The sequence below is a fragment of the Gopherus evgoodei genome, chromosome 2 (assembly GCF_007399415.2).
Source record: "Gopherus evgoodei ecotype Sinaloan lineage chromosome 2, rGopEvg1_v1.p, whole genome shotgun sequence".
NCBI classification, from domain to species: Eukaryota; Metazoa; Chordata; order Testudines; family Testudinidae; genus Gopherus; species Gopherus evgoodei.
In genome coordinates, this window is record NC_044323.1 from 16493646 (window position 1) to 16516169 (window position 22524).

At 41.3% G+C, this 22524-nt stretch overlaps 1 protein-coding gene across 6 annotated transcripts in view; it reads left to right on the top strand.

Annotated features, from left to right (window-relative positions):
* The window catches only part of DPP6 (dipeptidyl peptidase like 6), an 863093-nt gene that overhangs the window by 220516 nt on the left and 620053 nt on the right, over positions 1-22524 (top strand). The window contains exon 1 of one of the 6 annotated variants that reach the window (XM_030550081.1): positions 6051-7061. The exons of 3 other annotated variants lie outside the window; for them this stretch is intronic. In XM_030550081.1, coding sequence (XP_030405941.1) covers positions 6864-7061 — 198 coding nt within the window. In that variant the 5' untranslated portion in view covers positions 6051-6863. Of the gene's footprint in view, positions 1-6050; positions 7062-22524 lie in introns of those variants that run through there. 2 more of the 6 variants (XM_030550075.1, XM_030550080.1) reach the window with 2 other exon arrangements.

Genomic DNA, 22524 nt, shown 5'->3' on the forward strand with positions numbered 1-22524 from the left:
GAGGCTGCTAGACAACTCTCTGACACCACATTCTACAGGCCATTACCCTCTGACCCCACTGAGGATTACCAAAAGAAACTACACCATCTGCTCAAGAAATTCCCTGAAGAAGCACAGGAACAAATATACACTGACATATTCCTAGAGCCCTGACCAGGGGTATTCTATCTGTTACCCAAAATCCATAAACCTGAGAATCCTGGGCGCCCTATCATCTCAGGCATTGGCACCCTGACAGCAGGATTATCTGGCTATGTTGACTCTCTCCTCAGGCCCTATGCTACCAGCATTCCCAGCTATCATCAAGACACCACTGACTTCCTGAGGAAACTACAATCCTTTTGTGATCTTCCAGAAAACACTATCCTAGCCGCTATGGATGTAGAAGCTCTCTACATGAACATTCCACACAAAGATGGACTACAAGCCGTCAGGAATAGCATCCCTGATACTATCATGGCAAACCTGACGGCTGAACTTTGTGACTTTGTTCTCACCCACAACTATTTCAGATTTGGGGACAATTTATACCTTCAAGTCAGCGGGACTGCTATGAGTACCCGCATGGCCCCACAGTATGCCAACATTTTTATGGCTGACTTAGAACAACACTTCCTCAGCTCTCGTCCCCTAATGCCCTTACTCTACTTGCGCTACATTGATGACATCTTCATCATCTGGACCCATAGGAAGGAGGCCCTTGAGGAATTCCACCATGACTTCAACAATTTCCACCCCACTATCAACCTCAGCCTGGACTAGTCCACACAAGAGGTCCACTTCCTAGACACTGCAATGCTAATAAGTGATGATCACATAAACACCACCTTATACTGGATATCTACTGACTGCTATACTTACCTACATGCCTCCAGCTTTCATCCAGACCACATCACATTCCATTGTCTGCAGCCAAGCTCTAAGATGCAACTGCATTTGCTCCAATCCCTTAGATAGAGACAAACACATACAGGATCTCTATCAAGTGCTCTTAAAACCACAGTACCCACTTGGTGAAGTGAAGAAACAAATTGACAGAGCCAGAAGGGTACCCAGAAGTCACCTACTACAAGACAGGCCCAAAGAAAGTAACAGAACGCCACTAGCAGTCACCTACAGCCCCCAACTAAATCCTCTCCAGTGCATCATCAAGGATCTACAACCTATCCTGAAGGACGATTCCTCACTCTCACAGACCTTGGGAGACAGTCCTTGAAATGGGATTTTTCCTGCCTTGGTATCCTACTTTTAACTGAATGGTCTCATTAGTCTGACCTCCCAATTGGTAAGGCAACTCCCATCCTTTCATGTGCTGTGTATTTATACCTGCTACTGTATTTTCCGCTCCATGGGTCTGATGAAGTGGGTTCTAGCTCACGAAAGTGTATGCCCAAATAAATTTGTTAGTCTCTAAGGTGCCTCGAGGACTCCTCGTTGTTTGTCTATGCAGTCTGAACTAGTCCTAGCTTAAATTTCCAATACTTCAATTCCCTCTTATTCCATGACTGCTTACTTTGCGTAAGAGTCTTTGGTGTGGGACTTTGTCAAAGGCTTTCTGACACTCGAAGTACACTGTCAACTGGATCACCCTGTTCACATGTTTGTTGACTCCCTCAAAGAAATCTAATGGATTGGTGAGGCATGATTTCCCTTTACAAAAGCCATGTTGACTCTTCCCCCAACAAATTGTGTTTGACTATGTGTCTGATTATTCTGTTCTTTACCATAGTTTGAACTAATTTTTCTGGTACCGAAGTTAGGCTTGCTGGCCTGTAATTGCTAGGATCACCTCTGCAACCTTTAAAAAAAATCGCCGTTAGTTAACTACCCTCCAGTCATCTGGTACAGAGACTGATTTATGTGATAGGTTACATTTCACTGTTAGTAGTTCTGCAGTTTCGTATCTGAGTTCCTCTAGAACCATCTGGTTCTGGTGGCTTATTACTGTTCAATTCATCAATTTGTTCCAAAAGCACCTCTATTGATGCTTTAATCTGGGATAGTTCCTGAGATTTGTCACCTACAAAGTATAGCTCAGTGTGGGAATCTCCCTCACATCCTCTGCAGTGGAAACCAATACAGAGAATTCATTTAGTTTCTCTGCAATGGTCTAGTCTTCCTTGAGCGCTCCTTTAGCACATCTATCATCCAGTGGCCTCACTGATTGTTTGGCCAGCTTCCTGCATCTGATGTACTTAAATTTGTGTTTGCTGTTTTAGTTTTTGTGTCTTTTTCTAGTTGCTCTTCAAATTCCTTTTAAGCCTACTTATTTGTATTGTTATACTTGACTTGCCAGAGATTAGGCTCCTTTCTGTTTTCCTCACTAGGATGTGACTTCCAATTTTTAAAGGATGTCTTTTTGCCTGTAACCACCTCTTTTACTTGGTTGATTAGCCACAGTGGCATTTTTTGATCCTCTTACTGTTTTTTGTTTTTGGTTGTTTTTTTTAAATTTGGGGTATACATTTAGTGTCTGATGTTTTTAAATAGTTTCCATTCAGCTTGCATGCATTTCACTTTTGTGACTGTTAATGATCTTTCTCATTTTTGTGTAGTTCCCCTTTTTTGAAGTTAAATGCTACTGTGGTGGGTTAAATGCTACAGTGGTGGGTATTTTCCCTCCTGCAAGGATGTTAAATTTAGTTACATTCTGATTGTTATTACTGACAGGTTCAGCTGTATTCACCTCTTAGATCAGATCATTTGCTTCACTTAGGACTAAATCAAGAATTGCGTGTCCCCTTGTAGCTGTTAAAATGTCATTAAAAACATAATATATTTTCTCTGCAGTAGCAATTCTGTTAAAATATATTTATATGAAAGGAAATGTTGCTAGTTAGGAATTTGTATTAGGTATACAATATTGTATCCTAGACTAGACATCCAGCAGATGTTTGGGAGGAATCATATTTGTTTTTAAGGGTCTTATTCTTGTCTTTAGTTACATTCCCAAGATGTTAGGGAAAGAGGATTTTTTAAGAAGGAGATTAATTTAATTAAATACCTCCAATCTCAGTACTTGTATTTTTGTAAGCTTTTATGTTTGACTTCTAAATTTATTTCACAATACAAATGTCTTTCTTTACCAAAATAACATCCCACGCTGATTTGCTCTTTTTCTGCAATGAAACCACATTTGTGCAATGTCTGTACAGGAGTTAGTTATTGCAACTTACATTTTAAATGCTGGTGCTTTTTCCTTTTTTGAGGGGGGATTTATCCTGCTCTCTATGCCGCAATGTTGCATATATATTATGATGCAGTGTTTCATTACATAACCACATACACAGACCAACGCCATTCATTGTACAGATGGACAGAGTGAATGAGGCACAGAATTAAAAAAAGAAAAGGGGAACTCTCAATTTCAGACATTAAATTGGGACTCGGGAGTGCTGGGCCTGTCCCTGGCTTTGCAACATGAACAAGATCTTGTAATTAGTCTTGGTAGAGTTCAGTTTTTAGTTTTTTAATAATTGTGATGGATAATATTGATATTTATTTTTAAGCATTTTTATATTTTTTGTCCATATACATTTTCACAGTGGGAACACTTCTGGGGGGTGAGTCAGACAATAGAGGAGGTTAGGCAACAATTATTTAATGATGATAGATATTGAGATTCAAAAAGTTAAAGCTTTATAACCATTAAACACAAATGGTCAACATCACATGTCAAAATATACCAAATAAATATCCATAAATTAAACTCCAATAAGTTTGCAAGCTTCATTTTTTCTTACTTTGCCTATCTGTAAATTTCAGTTAGTATTTATGGAAATATTTTTGTTTGTGTGTACAGTGAAATCAATGTTTACTGACATTTACTGATAAAAATCTAACCCTTCCAAGCCTAATCATAATGTATATACACAAGGGAGTTTAAATCAATTTAGATCACAACCCTGAGACTTCTTGTGAACAGACAGCCTTCCCTGCCCTCAAAAACCCCATTGAAGATAGTGGGGTTCCACATGGGGACAGAAATTCACCTGCACACAAGAAGGTGCAGGATCAGAGCCTTAATTCTGCTATTTCCTAACTTTTGAGTATTTGACTTTGCAATCTGAATGCTCTTTTAATGTAGTGTTTTGTATGTAGATATATAATTATATATACGCTCTATATGTGTAGGTACAGTCCAAATTTGAATACATGAGATCTCAATTGTCAAGAATTTTAAAAATACTTGAAAGCTATTGGCACCTTATAGACTAACAGACGTTTTGGAGCATGAGCTTTCGTGGGTGAATACCCACTTCTTCAGATGCATGTCATCTGAAGAAGTGGGTATTCACCCACGAAAGCTCATGCTCCAAAACGTCTGTTAGTCTATAAGGTGCCACAGGATTCTTTGCTGCTTTTACAGATCCAGACTAACATGGCTACCCCTCTGATACTTGAAAGCTATTGAAATTATATGGGCTGCTCAGGATCTTAATCTTTCCCTTTTAAACTATGTTAGACTAGATATGTTTTCTTTTTTCTGTCATCAGTTATTTTTCTCACTTTTATACAGTCATTCATGGTTTCTGTGCTATTTTTGCCTTTTTATAGATGCCTTTGATGCTTCCTTTATGCCCATCTTGTTTTTTTTTAAAAAACCAAAACTATTTTTCCTTTTAGTTTGGTTCTTGTTGTTACCCTTTTTCGTTGTTGATTGTTGCTACTAGTTCCAATTAGTCATGAGATCCCAGGAGAGTTCACTGACTTGTTCATGCAGTTTTCCAGTGATCATAATGAGATTTAAATGAGGGAACTGACAAGGACTCTGGACTAATGTTCAGTTCACTGGTGACAGAACCATGAATCAATCAGACTGCTGACCTGTGAAAAGTTGCATTGGTTACATTTAGGTAACTGTGGTAGAATGCATACCAAGACCTTTACTTCTAAGAGTCATGAGTTCACCTTCTAGTGTTAATTAAATGTCAGGATCTAAGTTCTGAAGATCAAAACGATTATTTCTTTCGTTCAAGTGCAGTTAGGAAGGAAGCAGTGCATGTGTCTCCCCCCCCCCAAATGAGATAAGGGTTCCTTTTCATCTAAATGTTAGGGCTTTCCATCCCTGACTTTGAAGACAAAAATAGTGCATGAAATTTGTTTGGGTATAAAGTGATTTATGATCAGACAGTGTTTTAACAGAAGAGAAGCAGGTTAATTTCACAACTTTTAATTTTTTTCTTCAAACTATAGGGTTTAAGTTGTTAATCTCATCATCCATCTATCTCTTTATTTTTGTAATCACACTAAAAGTTTCAGTAAGATCCAAGGGTTTAAAAAAAGGAATTATTTCTCCATGGGCTTCATTTCCTGAACTATAACTGAGGGAAAAGGATTTTCTAAACAGCTTGAGTGATCTGTATGTAGGAATAGACAGTTATAGCATATGTTGGGTGTTGCTTGTCTAAAAGGGGGTAATTCTTAGAGTGGTTGGGTCACTTGGATATCAAAGGGAAGAAGACGACTTCTGCTAGAGGAAGGGGAAGGAGATTCCAACTCTGGCTCCTTTTCTCTCTCCTTGGCCTCCGACTTTAAAACCTAAGCATCCGTTGCTATGGAAACTCAGGAGCCTGATGCTCAGAGAAGAGGAATTGTAACCCTCTGCCAGAGTAATCACATTGGACACCAATTGCAGAAACCCCCGTGCCCACTTTAATCGTCTGCACATTTTCTATCCATTAGCTGTAAAAGTGCATTAATTAGTGGCCCCATTTAGCCTTGAAATTAACACCGCGCAAAGCCCAGTTGGTATTGTTTTGCCCTGTAACTGAAGAGGGGTGAGGGTGGGGGGAGAGAGAGAGAGAGCGGCCCCTCAGTCTTCTTCGCTCCCCACCCCAAGCAGTTCCAATTTGTTTATCGCAGGCTCCTCTGGCGAGGAGCACAGTTCGGGTGGATTTCCACAGAGGGGCGCTGAAGCACGTTTTAATGCAGCAAAATGAATTAATACAAAAATAGTACGAGGCACAATATACTGGATTAAATAAAATAAATCGTGAAGAGCGTAGGGGTGGGGGCTGGAAAGCCCTCCACCCTCCGCTCGTTTCAGAGGGATCGCTGCTCATTGCCTGGAGCCAGAAATCAAAGCTCACTGAAACTGGGGAAGCAGCTTGCTCGCAGGCTCGGCAGCCAGTGGCATTAGGCGACGCTTTCGTCCTCTCTCCCCTTCTGATTTTTCCCCCCTCCCTGGGAGTTTGCTGTGAGCCGAGCTGGGTTTTCACGCATAGAAACCTCGTCAGTTTCCCTGCTCCCAGCTGCAGGGTCCTGTCTCCCCGGCTGCGATCAGGTGTCTGTTGCGCCTTTTCAAGTTCTTTCCCGAAAAGCCACAGGGAGATGGCTGGAGAGCAGCCCACCCTTCCTCCCCAGAAGTGCAACGTGCTTTGAATGAGGCTTCCCACCAGTTTGCAGCCTGCTCCGCTCGCGCGCTCTGTGGCACTCCTGGAATGCGACCTCGGAGACGCCTGCCCATCCCGGGGAGGCACTGACAGCTGGCGATCTACTCAGCCCCCCCGGCTGCCCATGCACACTCCCCGGACCCCATTTAATACCGATCCTCTCCGGCGCCATTAGCTGGGGTTCGGCATATCTGGGTGGCTTGCAACCTTGGCTGGTGCAACATTCCCGGGGCCTGTTCTTTGTTTTTTAATTCCCCCGTTTCCCCTCCCCCCGCCCAATGCCGTTGAAGCAAGGGAGAGAAATAAATATGCTGTCTTCCTCCTCGCTCTGCGCTCCACGCCAGCTCCACTGATGTGCTACGGAGAAGAGCAGAGCTCACCTGTGTGTAGCATGCTGTAACCCCCCACCCCCAACACACACACACACACGAAAGCTTCTCTCCCACCCCCCCTGCTCGGATTGACTTGATGGCTTCACTATACCAGCGATTCGGTGGGAAGATCAACACTTCCCGATCTTTCCCCGCGCCACCCGAGGCGAGTCACCTTCTGGGGCCACAGTGCGCCGAGGAGACCAGCGCTGCCGGCCAGACCGCCCGCCCGTTCCAGCAGGAGAGCCGAGCCCGCTTCCCGTACCAGCCCCGGAGTGACGCCGAGGAGGAAGATGTAAGCCCCAGCCTTGTTTGGGTTTTGCTCTGTTTGTCCCAGTGTCTCTCTCGCGTGTGTCCGGAGGTCGCTTGGCTGCCCTCTCTCTGCCTGATCTGCGCCCCGCTTCCCGCAAAAGGCCGGCGATGGTGCTTTATTAATGGCCATGTAAACAAGCCCCCAACCCCCCTCGGCTCTCGCTCTGCTGGGGTCTCTGGGAATGAGTGGGGTAGGGAGGGTCGGGATGCTGTGCAACGTGCTTGGGTTGGGTGCGTTTGGAAACCACGCGTGTATGCTGCACCCAGAGCCCTCCGAGTGAGGCTGGAAGTTTTTGCCTGGGGCAGAAGGCTCCGCTTTGGTCCCTCTTGTCCTTCCTGCCCAGCTCCGGAGCCCTGCCGGGGACAACTTCGTACCCGACGCGGCCATTTTTGTTTTGTTTTGGTTTTGCTCGAAACTCCTAGTTAATGACACAACACGATCAGACGCGAGCCCCCGGAGCGTGCTAGATGCAAACTTCGTTCCCTCCTGCCGCGGCTGCGGGGAGTAGCGATTTCAAAGGGGCACATTTGCATATTGCCTTAGTAACAAATGACTCATCCAGGCCACTCGCTTGCTGCTGGGACTCCTGGATGGAAAGAGTTAAATCACCTTGGATCGATTGTCCCTAATTATTTCTTGGGGGCGGATTTAGAAAGGGGAGGGCCCGGGAAGAAGGTCCAGACAATAAATCAAACAGATCGTTCCCCATCACTAATTCAGCCGTGCGTGCTGTTATATTTGTAAGGGGGTGTGTGTGAGAGAGAGAGAGAGAGAGTAAACGGCAAGGGGGAAAGTAACTGCAATTTTGGGATAATATTTCTATCTATTAAAATACGTATTTTCCCCAAAGGTAGGTTTGGATCTGTGATCAATTTTAATGATAGAAATCACTGGTAATAACCCTTGTAAGTGTCAACTTAGAACGTAGTTTTATGTCTGAATCCCTGAAATCCCTGTTGAGGGGGTACTGTAGCAAAGGGTGTTGTGGGGTTTTGGTTTTGCCCTGTTTATTTCTTCCATAAAGACTTTTTGTGGCAGGTAAAGCGGACTAAGTCTTTCTAGCAGAGGGGAAAGTTAGTCTCAAATCCTCCGGCAGAATTCACGGGCCAGTAGGTAGCTGGATATGAATTTACTTTTCTCGGTGACTGGTGAAATCCTTACTAACATCCTAAACACGACACACAATTCCCGAGGGTGGCACAAACTGAAAACACCCAAGACTTTTTTAAGTGTTTGTGTTAAAAACTTTTCATTCTGAAACCGTATCTCCCTGAGGGCTCTCTGTGATGTGATCCTGTAGCGGAAATGTGCCGAAACTTCAGCTCACTGGCCTCTAGGTGTCGCCTGGAGAAAGCGAAATTGCTGCTTTCTGTTATTGGTCTCCGGAATATTTTTATCCTCTGGATTTTTTTTTTAAATTTAGCTTGGAGCCTTTCTTTGTGGGTTTTCAATAGGACAGATGTCTGGAAGGGTTTGTCTGATCATCAAAAGCGTCGAGCCAAGAAACAAAGGGAATTTAACGTGCAGATGATTTCTGCTGACACTGCTCTAAAAAAACCCCCAGACATACCCTCGTTTCCAAAGTTAGTCTTATCCGTAGAGTGATCTGTATAGCAAAAGTCTGCATTGCAAAGCCCTCTCTTTAAATGGGGGCAAATATAGTTTATGTATGTGTACAACCAGTTCAGATTAATTCCAAAACCACGTTGCTAGACTGCAAGGGGATTTATTTTGTGGTATGTTTTTAGAAAAAGAACTGTGCCGTTGACTGCGAGAGTTAAGTGTACCGTGTCAGGCAGGTAGAGCTTGGGAACTGCAATGCAAACGGAATTGATTCATAAGCTTCGCATACATTTCCCCAGAGAATCATTTTCGTAGTTAAGGTTAAGACGTAACCAGAAAGGAAGTAGTGCAGTTTGCCTTTAGAGTGACTATTGTAGAAATATGCAGTGAATATTTCGGACTCAGGTTGGGCTAGGAATTCCAAATAGTCACGTAGTTGAAGTAACAACCCTCGGTTTGTTTAGATCTGTACAGTAAATCGTCATTTGTTTTTGGAAACTAGTTGTGCTAAGGGAAGGAATAATAGACACTTTTAAGGTGTTAAACTTTTTAATTTTTTAAATTATATTTTTTTCCAAGAAGCAGAGGCACAAATTACGCTTTACGCCCTCTCCTCCGTGCGCGCGCGCGCGCACACACTTCCCCATTAGCTTTAGGGAGCTGTGACTTTGGGAGCTGTCCCAGGTGCTGAAGTGATTCAGCTCTGCCAGGGAATGAGAACTCTCTTTCGCTTTGCACCAAGCAATTCAAACGGAAGCTGGTGGCTTTATTGCTCTGTTGTGCCTTGTTGTCAGTCTGTGAAGTCTGCTCAGATATACACCAGGCAGATTTCTGACTTTGGCCATTGAACACTCGTTGTAAACAGAACGTTTTTTTTTCCTTTTGCAACAACTGGCTGCTGAATATCTGGATGACAGTGACAATAAGGCTTTAGCAGGACAAATTAATGTAGCTTTTGGCATAAAATCCCTAAGGGGAAAACAAAATGTGAGGCAGGTACAAGGACAAAACTGGGTGCATGAAGTGCAAAGGTTGTGTGATTTGGTGATATATATTTGCAGAATCCACTTAACACTGAAGAGAGAATACTGACTGCTGGCGGTTCCATTGAATTGTAGTGGTGTATGGTATTGCTGTTTGTAATTTGGGGGAGCCTGTCTGTGATTGCATGCTAAACCCCTTTTGAGAGAATTACATCTCTCATGTAAATTTCACACTGAGGCTAAAACTGAACATTCAAGATATTTTTCCCAGTAGATGATTTTTTCTTTTCCAAATTTCAGATTAATCAGGTTCAACAGTTTCTAAGTCAGAGGTAGGAAATAAAAAACAACAACACCTTGTGTGTGTTTGGGGGACGGGGGACGGGGGTAATCAACTAAAATATAGCTAAAATTTCTTTTTAAAAACCACTAAATTGTTTTATAATGTGCCTAATAATCGGGCAGATTGAGAGGTTTTTGAAAAGCCTAATCATGATCATAAGGGTCTTATACCTTAAAGATATTTATTCTGCACTCTATATCATGGATTTGTTTTTCAAGTATTTCTTAAGTATCAATACATTCCCCAGTGCTGTACAAGACCGAGATGAAGACAGGGGTTTGGCCTTTCCAATCCATACTGTTGTTTATATGCAATATTTCCCTTTTCCTATGTATTACTTTCAATACTAGAGGAAACTTCCATGTAATTTAAAATAAGAAACAAAAACCTGTATTGAAGCAATGCAAAGAGTCTGATTTGTACCCACACAATTAAAAATGAGGAAACATCAGAGTTAAAATTGAAACTCCTCATCCCACCATGAAGTAGCAGATGAGTGAAGTGAGTTTCATCATGGAATGTGAACTTTTATAAATGAGATAACACAGTTGTCTGGATACAATTGCTATTTTGGCATCTAAACTTCACAGTATTTAATTCTGGTAGCTGGTTCTGCACACCAAAAAGAAACAAACATGTTCAGTGATTTGGGGCATCCTGAGAACTTGTGTAAAATATTGATAAGTTTATCACATTTGTTCTTGATTTTGTTATACTTCTGTATCACCCTAAACTTGGTCCCTGATTCAGTTCTCTTTGCACAAGTCAATCTCCCATTGATTTCAGTGAAAGTACTGAATTGGCCAGTTTTTATTAAAACTGTAAAAATGAGTGGTCATGTAAACATAACCCAGATGACATTATAGTTTTGCTATAAATGTGCCTTTTCAAATTAATTTATTGGGATATGGTACAGTACCTGTGAAGAATGTAACTAAAGTCCAGAGTGTTGTAATAGCAGAATATTAATGTATGTTCTGGCAATATAATCACCTTTTTTTCCTCTGAGATTCATGCTTTCCATATTATCATGTAAACAGGAGAACTTTCTAGATGTTGGCTTTAGACTTTTCCCCCCACATAAAATAGAGCTTTTTCATTTTCCCTAAGCTTTCTTTTCTTTGGAGTCATAGTGATTAATGAGTTTAATTTTTGCAGGCAACTGCCAGGAGGCGCTGAGTAAGATGTACATGCTGATTGTGTATAACCCTGTTCTTTTTAATTACTGTGATGATAACAATGCATTAATCAAGTGCATAAGAAATTGAGCACTTCTCTGTAATACAGAATATTGATCTATTTCATAAGGCATTGACTATTAAAATGATAACCACAGTAATCCTTTTAAAATTAAATTCCTGATGATGAATTATGTGTTAAAGCTTTCTACTGAAGTGTCATATAGATTTTCTGTATAAAGAGCCAAATGCTGCATTCCTTTTTCATTTATTCTTCAGGTAAAACTCCTATTGACTGAATGGGATTTTTTTGCCTGAGTAAAGGATTGGATCAAAATAAAGTAGCTCTCGTTTTTACTTTGAAATATGGAATACTTTTCATTCAATTGTATTTTGAATATTTACCTAGTTGTATAAATTGATGCTAATTTTTGAAAGAAGAAATTTAGCTATATTGTAGTTTTATAATTTTCAGTATTGATAATTCAGACTGAGACTATTTTACAAAGTGATCATTTCAGATGTAAATAGTAATTCTAGAAGATAAAAAGATCTGAGATTGCTGCTTTGAGAAGTAAATCAAAGGTTACTTTTTTTTTATTGTTCAGCTTCCCTTCCAACACTAATAATCTATGATCTATCTATGATATTAAAGCCCCTGGATATATTTAACGCTTCATATGTAAGATTTGCTAACACATGCAATAAAAGTATTATTTTTCAATCCATTATTTTACTGTTGGAAAAACCTATTGCTTTCCAGAAGAGAATGTCAAGGTCAGTTTTGTATAAAGGGTTATGCAAGAGCTGCAGAACAGCTTAAATGTCAGAAATGGCTCAGTCCTTTCCCAAACAGATGAATATTTTCTATTTTATATATTCTGGAGCGATCATAAATCCAGTATATAGTGAAGTAGTCTATATGGCTACCAAAAATCTCTATATATCTCAGATCAACAGTTTTCTTTCTGCAGTATTTGGTGCCTTCTAATAGTCTCACCTGCAGCCTATTCATGGTAGGCTCTAGGATGTTAGGTAGAGTTATCCTGCTGCCTGTATGGGACTGAGGCCACTAACTTCAGTGGAAGCAGGATTAGGTCCCTATTGATTCGTTCAGCCCTTCTCTTGAAATTAATAAAAATGCAGTTTGGTTCTATGAAGAGTAATAATTATACATTCATAAAGTTAATCTTCTCTCTGATTTGTCTAAATGTGAGTTAATTATATATTTCATTATGTAACTTAATACTGGATAATTTAAAATTACAGCAATAGGGGTTTTTCGTGCATTGCTTTACAATTGCTATATTTGGAATTCAATGGAACATGATTTTTGTTGCTGGTTTAAAATTAACCTTCCTGTTTTGCAAACCTTACTACTAACAGTGATCAGGCCTTTGATGTATTATGCATCTGTTAAAAATCTGCTAGGTAGAATAGATTTTTCACACACAATAATAGCTATCATCTCTCTAGTGGTAGTGAAATGCACAGTAACTTGAATCTCACCGAGTTAGAGTACTCAGCTTAGGTCCTTCCTCCTGAGCTTGTAAGGGCTGGGAGAAATGGGAAGAGAAGGTACAGAGTCCCAGGATTTGCTTTTAAAGGAACTTTCCAGCAGATTGAAAGAAGGACAGTGGTGGGCTCCAGATGAAGCAGTATACAGCTCTCCATTGTCATGGACTCAGTGAAAGGCAAGAAATGGGAGAGAGAAGAGTGGATTCTCAGAGCTTCAAGAAAGGCTCGGAAAACTCCCCGGAGCACTAAAGAAATAAAGTCTGCAGGAGTAGAATCATTTTTACTTTTAGGGCCTGATTCTACAGTCTGCATTCTAGTAAAGATCCCCTTCAAGCCCAGTGATTTCAAGTTGCTTTTACAGGGAGTTTTTATCTAAGTAAGGCCTGCAGGATGTGACGGGCAGAGTGCAGTTCGACATATGGATTTACACATTGTGACCAAGGGGTGGCAGCATCTCTTATTTAGTATTTTGCCATAGATTACTTAACATAGCAATTTTTTTTTGTATTAAGTCATGAACTGTGCTCTTATAGCCACTCTTGTGTTTAAGGGTTACCTATGTGTTTCTGTTCATTAAGGATTAGTTTCCCAGGTTTGAAGAAGAGCTCTGTGTAGGCTGAAAAGCTTCTCTCTGTCACCAACAGAATTTGGTCCAATAAAACATATTACCTCACTCACCGTGACTATTTATTAAGGATCATTTTTGTTGCTTATGATTTTCTGATGGTTTTGCAATTTTGCCTAAAATTTGGCTTGCTCTCTCTGTCAGGGACTAATGGTATTTTCAAAGTTTCTTCAAAAATGGTTGAGCCATTTTAAAACACAGGAGGAGTGGGGGAGAAATTCATGCTGTTTGCTAAGAAAAATTGTTTGCTACTTTTTAATAAACATCTCTCACACTCCAGAGGAAACTTTTTGTTTGATAGGGTTATAGGATAAATTTTCAAAAATGCGTAAGGGATTTAAGAACCTAAATCCTGTTTTTAAAAGTGACTTAGATACTAGGACTTATGCTCCCAAGTCATGTAGGCATTTTTGAATGTTATCTACAACCTAGGGATTATGGCTATGCCAGTTATTGGTATGGTGAAAATTGGACTTCATTTGGCTAAATTATATGGGTTAAAAATGCATTTTGTCTATGTGCATTAGATTGTTAATAAATCTGACATTCTCCTACTGGTCTATTGGCAGTATCCATGTGTGTATAAAATAAGTAGAAAAGTCCACAGAATAGTCAGTTTCTCAGGATCTCACTAGAAGGGCATGTGTATGCACCATGAAATAGACTGGAGTGTAAGTGTTAATAGATACAGAATTGTATAATACGATCTGGGAAGGTATTCTGGGGATTGAATGGATTACACTTGTTCTGTGCTTTGTTGTGCGGAGGAGATGTCTGTGCGCTCCCCACTTCCATGCCCATTAAGTGGCTGAGCACATTCTGTCCTCCGGCCCCCACTGTTAAATTTTGTCCATTAGCTTGGAAGCACTTTGAGGCAAGAATTTATTTATTTATTTATTTATTTATTTATTTGTCTAACAGTAGCACCTACATTTGAGATTGGGGCGCTATTGTGCTGGTCCCCAAAGAGCTTACAAACTAACTAGAAAAGGCTGACAAATAGTGAAACTGAGGCACAAAAAGATTAAATGATTTGCCCATGGTGACATAGGAAGTCTCTGGCAGAGCTAGGCACTGAACCCATATCTCCTGAGATCCCAGTCCAGTGCTGTTCACTATCTGACCTTCCTTCCTCACTCTTTCTTAGCTCTTACTTTGTCTTTTGAAGCTTAGATTTTTCAGAATCCTGCAGAATAAAGGAATTCCCCCCCCACCAAAAAAACCAAACCAAAACAAAAAAAACAAAACCTACAGAGAATCCCAATTTCACTAGCTTTGGAATATTCTTTTGTTCCTGGAGCTATTTTATTTGTGGAGGGTTTTGCTGTGAATGTTTCAGCAGAATGCTTAAACATTCTCTCATGTAACTTGTCCTGTCAGTAGCCCTAGAGCAGTTGCTTTTTGTCTTTGCTCAGGCTAAGCAGACAAAATAATAATGACCATACTGGGTCAGGCCAAAGGTCCATCTAGCTTGGTATCCTGTCTTCCGACTGTGGCCAATGCCAGGTGCCCCAGAGGGAGTGAACAGACCAGGCAATCATCAAGTGATCCATCCCCTGTCACCCATTCCCAGCTTCTGGCAAACAGAGGCTAGGGACACCATCCCTGTCCATCCTGGCCAATAGACATTGATGGATGTATCCTTCATAAACTTATCTAGTTCTTTTTTGAACCCTGTTATATTCTTGGCCTTCATGATATCTTCTGGAAAGGAGTTCCACAGGTTGACTGTGTGGTGTGTGAAAAAATACTTCCTATTGTTTGTTTTTAAACCTGCTGCCTATTAATTTCATTTGGTGGCCCCTAGTTCTTGTGTTGTGAGGAGGAGTAAATAACACTTCCTTGTTTACTTTCTCCACACCCATCATGATTTTATAGACCTCTATCATATCCCCCCTTAGTTGTCTCTTTTCCAAGCTGAAAAGTCCCAGTCTTATTAATCTCTCCTCATATAGCTGCTGTTCCATACCCCTGATCATTTTGTTGCCTGTTTCTAAACATTTTCCAATTCCAATATCTCTTTTTTGAGATGGCGTGACCACATCTGCATGCAGTATTCAAGATATGAGCGTACCATGGATTTATATAGAAGCAATATGCTATTTTCTGTCTTATTATCTATTCCTTTCTTTATGATTCTGAACATTCTGTTCGCTTTTTTGACTGTCGCTGTATATTGAGTGGATGTTTTCAGAGAACTATCTGCAATGACTCCAAGATCTTTCTTGAGTGGTAACAACCAATTTAGATCCCATCATTTTATATGTATAATTGAGATTGTTTTCCAATGTGCATTACTTTGCATTTATCAACACTGAATTTCATCTGCTATTTTGTTGCCCAGTCACCCAGTACTGAGAGATCCTTTTGTAGCTCTTCGTAGTCTGCCTGTGACATAACGCTCTTAAATGTTTGAGATGTCATAAAAAGGATGGATCCTTATGAATATCTGCTATATTCTTAGCAGATTTCTGTTGAACATGCTCAGAAGTGTGTTTTTAATTGCTTATAACATCTATCTTTTTAAATTATTTTCTTCCAAACAAAGCAGACACTAATCAGTAGTATTCCTGCTTCTATCAGTTATCTCGAAGCCCTTTAGAAATGTAGATAAGCATGTCAATGGCAGAGCCTGAATAGACCCATTTCTCCCGACACAGTCTGGTTCCCTGTCTAGTCAACTACAGAACATCATTTGTCATGGCTCAATCAAGTGAGATGCTGAGCACGCTGGACCCAATCCTGCCCAGGGCTTAACCACATGAATAGCCCCACTGACTCACTGAAACTATTTATATGCTTAAAATTAAGTACATGCTTAACTTGCTGAGCTAGGTCCCCCATCTCATTACCTTTCAGGATAGAGCCCTCATTGATAACAATATTCATGTTGCATTTCAAACATTAGGTGATTTCCTGTGGCTGCTTTTAAAGAAAAAATGTAGTTAAAATTTTTTTACAATGAGAAAATGTTTAGGCTTTTTCTTGTTTGTCAATAGGAACTGAAAGCATTTTGCTTCAACTTTCCAAGAAAGTTCAGCCTCAGACAGACACTAAACTTTGGCACGCGGCTCCAGGCCAATGGGGGCTGCAGGAAGCGGCAGCCAGCACATCCCTTGGCCTGCGCCACTTCCTGGAGCCCCCATTGGCCTGGAGCGGTGAACTGCGGCCAGTGGGAGCCACGATCGGCCGAAACTGCGACTGCGGCAGGTAAACAAACTGGCCCAGCCTGCCAGGGTGCTTACTCTGGTGGGCCACATGCCCAAAGGTTGCCCATCCCTGCACTAAACCATGATCATTGCTTCTCAAAAGCTGAATATTTGGAAATGGAGAAGTATGTGAAATGGGAAGGAGACAATGGAAAAATGCTTTGCAATCTTAACTCTTGTTATGCTGCAGACATTCATTTGTGGAAGTTTAATACATAAATAAGTAATAACAAATGTATTTATTATTAAAATTAATTTTAACCCCACGACAGCCCATTGAATTTTGCCCATCTTAATTTGATTGCTATTTATTGTTAAATCTTTCCTAGAGATTCCATGATAAAATTACTTGTTTTTCTCCTACTTCCATTAGGTACCAGAAAAGAAAGAGGACACTTAAAAAACCAGGCATCTATTAAAGTGCAGATAGGAATGCTGTAGAAAACCACAGTGATGTTTCTGTAGAACCATAAATGGCCTATAGTGAACCATGTCTCTATTCAGTTGTCAGTTTTGCTGTTAGCTATAGTGAGTACAAAAGCATTATTGATACAGTCCTTCATTGTCTCTCTCTCTGTTTTATGTTGGGTAACACAGTATCTATTGCTCAGGCATTTGTAATCTTTGGTACAAAAGGGGCACCTGGAGAGAATTCTAAGGGTACTATAATGCTTCACAATTATCTCTCTAATAATACAGTCTCTGCTGAAACAGCTGTTCCATTCGCCTGCAAACCATTGGGTAAACAATACTTGTCAAACATTGCAATTAATGAAGATGGACACAGCCATGGTTTAAGGCCACAATAACCTGATCCATTTCAGTTACCTTGTGAAATCCTGCTTTGCCAGGGCTGCTTTATTACTTGTAAGCCAATTTTACTCAAAATACAGATTTAAGTTTAAATTTTATAGGTTGTTGCCTACAGAGTGACATGTTAAGGAAGGCGGCATGGACTAGTGGATAGAGCCTTGGGCTGGAAGTTGAGGAACCTGACTTCTGTTCCTTGCTCTTCCACTGATCTGCTGTCACTTTGGGCAGATTACTCCTCTCTTTCTGCTTCATCTATTTAGAATGTAAACTCATTAGGGGTCCCTTTTTGTTCATATTAGAGAGACAAGGTGGGTGAGGTATTGGACCAGCTTCTGTTGGGGAGAGAGAAAAGCTGTCAAGCCACTCGGAGCTCTTGTTCAGGTCTGGGAAAGGTAGCCCAAGCCTCATAGCAGTTCACACCACAGAGCCCAGATGTCAGCTGAGGCCTCTAGGTGGTGCTGCACAGTTAAAGAAGTGCTGCCTTTTGACCTAGAGGTCTCACGGTGAAGTAACTCTTGTATATAGAATTATAAAGTGCTTTGCCTTTGGGATGAGAAGGAGCCGTAGAAATGGAAGATATTGTTCCACTGATAGTACTGTGGTCCAGTCACCCATTCTGTACCAAGCAACACTTGTCAGAGCATCACTAATTCCCAAAGTATGTGATTATGCCCTGCTTGCGGTATGTTAAAGGTCTTTCAGTCATTGCTGCATGTCACATGCAGTGCCATGAGTGGATAATCACTATAATGCACATGTTCTTCTAGCTAAGGAACACTAATAAGCATCTATAGCTTTGACAATGTCAGAATGAGCCAAAGTGCAGGCAATTAGATAAGGATAATGTAACAGATAATAAGAATATACATGATGCTGGATGATTAGTTATCACACTATTGTACTTTGGCTGTTAAAGTGCTATGTGTCATAAAAGCAAATGGCTTGTTGGCTGTGGAGAACGTGCTGCAAGTTGTCAGAGACAGAAACATGAGTTAATGTGGTGTAGTGACAAGGTTAACCCTGGTGACTGTAAACATACATTTCAGGCTGTTGATAGATGGAAGTGTTGCCTGGGTTAAAAGTCATGTGCTTATAACATGAGAAAAGGTCAAGGAGAAAAGAAATGGGAGCAAATATGGAAGATATGGCTGGCAGGGTGGGATCCTTTCTTAGAAGGTGTTTCAGAGGATTCGGGTTTTCAGTTTCTATTGTCGCTTGTTTTTAGTGGTGGGTTTTTTTGTTTGTTTTTTCTCTATTTTAGTGCCTTTGTAACATTCTAGAAAACATCTTTCTTTGAACAGTCTCATTGGTTGTTCGTACTCTACATTCGCAACGTGCGTGTACCCACAGCAAAAAAACAGCCACATACCATGCCACTGCTGTGTGTGCCCAAGATGAGCACCTCAGGGTATGTCTGCACTGCAGTAAAACAGCTGTGGCTGGCCTGTGTCAGCTGAATCGGGCTGGGTCTGTGGGGCTATAAAATTGCAGTGTTACTGTTTGGGCTCAGGGACCCTCCCCCTTCACAGAACCCCAGAGCCCAGCCTCCAACCCGAGCCCAAATGTCTACACTGCAGTTGTATAGCCCTGCAGCCTGAGCCCAAGTCAGCTGACATGGGCAAGCAGCAGGTGTTTCATTGGCTTGTAGACATACCCAGCAGGTGAAATCTCAGCCACACACAGCTCCGCTATTTGTACTTTATATGGGGGCTGCATGAGGGAGGAGAGGGAAAGGTGGAATCCATGCTCCCAAGCCAGGGCCAGATTGCAGTGCTCAGCACAGTTCGACCCCACCTGTTCCAACTTCAGTGCCAGGTTTATGGCATGTTGGGGCCACTGGTGCAGTGTTAAAGGCAGATTTAGTGACCCCTCCCTTGGCCAATCAACACTGCAGCCTTCAGCACTGGCTGTGGGCACTCTGATAATGTGGGGAAGGTGGCCAGATAAGTACATCTATCTGTGTACTGTACTGAGGCCCGTTACCATAAACAGACCATCTCCACAGCATGCAGGGACTCTTGCTTGGCTGCTGTGCCCACAACCCATGCCTACGCTGTGCAGTTCAAGACTTGCAGTAAGAGGTGCAGAAAGCCTTGCCCCAGGGGAGCAGGGGTGACAGAGCTCCAGCACAGTGATTGTGATGCTGTATGTGAATTTTCATACCACATCCTGTTTAAATTATCACTAGGTGAAGGAAAGACACAGAGAATCCCAAAGAGGAGAAAAGCGAAAGAGAACCACAAAAAGGCAACTGAGGAAGAAAAGAAAAAGAAAATGAATTGGAGGAGGGAGGAAGAGAAGCTCTGTCACACAGGGCTAGGTTCCAGCACTTACAGCTGTGTTATGTATGGGCTGCCTGCTAGACTCCTAGACTCCTCCTGGACCTGTCCCTCTCCTCAGATCTAGTGCTTAACAAGATCTAGGGTCCATTTGTTGGGGTTGGGCAGGGCCCTGGCCACACCTTTTGGTGGTATCTTACATCTATACCAACAGGGAGCTGTGCTTGTGTTCCTCAACAGCACTCTGCCCTCTACCCTTACCGAATGTGTTTGTGCCTGGGCTCTCCAAATATGTCCCACAGAATTCAGGGAAGTGACATGCATGTTGCTTACACATCTCCCTGCATCTTCCTGGGCAGACTCCCCTTCAACTCTGTTAATCTGGGGTATAAGGAGGGAGCCAACACACTGGCTCAGATCTGGTCTCTAGCATAAATGCTCACAGAACACGATTTAAACATTCCCTTATGTGATTATTTGAGCGTGCGGATTTAAATTCACATTTCTTGAACATTTATAGAATCATAAAAACATAGGGCTGGAAGAGACTTCAAGAGGTCATCTAGTTCCACCCCCTGTGCTGAGGCAGGCCAAGTGTACCTAGGCCATCCCTGCCTGTTGTTCATACAACGTGTTTTTAAAAACCTTCTGTCATGGTATAATTCCCCACTCTGAACCTTAGTGTTCAAAAGATGGGATACCAGCATGAATTCCTCTAAGCTCAATTACCAGCTTAATACTTGTAGCGCTGCCACCAACCAGGAATTCCAGTGCCTGGTACACGCTGGCCCCCCCAAAACCTTGCCTGGGGACCCCCAAGACCCAGACCCTCTGGATCTTAACACAAGGAAAGTAAACCCTTTCCCTCACCGTTGCCTCTCTCAGGCTTCCCCTCCCTGGGTTACCCTGGAAGATCACTGTGATTCAAACTCCTTGAATCTTAAAACAGAGAGGAAAATCCACCTTTCCCCCTCCTTCTCTCTCCCACCCCACCAGACTCTCCCTGAGAGAGAAAGTAATCCTAACGCAGAGAGAAATTAACCCTTTCTCTCCCCCTTCCCTCCTTTCTGCCCACCAATTCCCTGGTGAATCCAGACCCAGTCCCCTGGGGTCTCACCAGAATAAAAAAACAATCCAGGTTCTTAAACAAGAAAAGCTTTTAATTAAAGACAGAAAAAACAGTAAAAATTATCTTTGTAAATTTAAAAAAATGGAATAGGTACAGGGTCTTTCAGCTATAGATACTGGGAATACCCTCCCAGCCTAAGTATACAAGTACAAATTAAAATCTTTTCAGCAAAATACCAATTTGAACTCCTTCCAACCAAGTACACATTTGCAAATAAAGAAAACAACCATAAGCCTAACTTGCTTTATTTACCTGGTACTCACTATTCTGACTTATAAGAGCCTGTATCAGAGAGATTGGAGAGAAACCTGGTTGCATGTCTGATCCCTCTGAGCCCCCAGAGTGAACAAGAACCAAAATCTAACAGCACACACAAAAACTTCCCTTCTTCAAGATTTGAAAGTATCCTGTCCCCTGATTGGTCCTCTGGTCAGATGGCAGCCAGGCTCACTGATTTTGTTAACCCTTTACAGGCAAAAGAGATATAAAGTACTTCTGTGCTATTAACTCCTACTATCTGTTTATGACACCTTCAGTGCCAGAGATTCCTCACTCTCCCTTGGTAACCTATTCCAATACTTACAATCCTTAGAGTTGGAACATTTTCCCTAATATCAAACCTGAATCTCCCTTGCTGCAAACTAAGTTGATTACTTCTTCTCCTCAAGCAGTGCTCAGTTGCTCTGAATGTTCCCAGAAAGTAAATTCAAAAGCGATGCAAGCATAGTCTAAATGATTAATTTCACAATCTGAATGGGTGCTTGTGGAAGAGTTAGGAGTGGTTGATTTTTTTTAATAGTTCAATCAGTAGCAAATTAGATGCCCCAAAATAAGTTGTTAAAATCTCTGCAGTGAATACAATGCTACATAACCCTTTATTACATCCTCCCATGTTGTTGGAGACCTGTTTTCACCAAGATGAGTTCGGAAGGCCTTGTGCTTTCAGAAAGATGGCAGAATACTGCTGGATTGGGAAGATATACAAGAAGGCTGCTATCAGAAGGCTGTTAACGATGCAATTTAAAGTATAAAATTTAGGGAACTTCAGTGTGAATCAGAGGCTGAGTTTCCCCTAAAATTTCCACAAAAGGCTCTTCTTTTGTTAAAGACAGATTGTGCCACTCCAACCTGAACAAGTATAATTTAATTTGAAAGCAATGTTCTTCATTCCCTTTCACCTGATCTCAGTTGGTGACGAGTCATAAAATTTCTCCTTGGTCTACTGAAGTTCAATAGATGAGAATTTCCTAACTTGGTAAAATGATTAAAAGCACTCCAAATGTATATTATCAGTGAAGCTTCTGAGAAAGAGCTCGTTCAGTGGTCTTTAGGTGCCAGGGTAAGAGGCTTTGTGAACATTGATTTAATGGGAGATTGCCAAAGTAATTTTTAATAGTAGGGAAGGTTAATAAAATGTAAGGCTTTATGTTAAAATTAAATTCAAGAACAAATAATGACATGTGCAAGAGAGAGCTTTTACGGCTTGCTGCAGTGTATTTACATTTTACAATGCTCAATGCTTTTAGCAATGGTGAGAGGTAAATGCCTCCTTGGCTAGCAAACCCTTCCTGTGCCTTCTCATTTCAAACATTTGAAATCAAGGCAGACTGAGAAGATCAGTTTTTTTGGTTTATTTTGTTTTTTAAATACTCAGCTAAGTCTCGGCTTAGAAACCCATCTTCAGCAGCAAGCCATAGGGTAAACTAAACGGATTACAGTGTTTTTACATGAACTATTTTTGACTGAGGAATTGTATCAGGAAAATCACACTCTATTCATAGTTATTCCAGATCTAGAATAAAAAA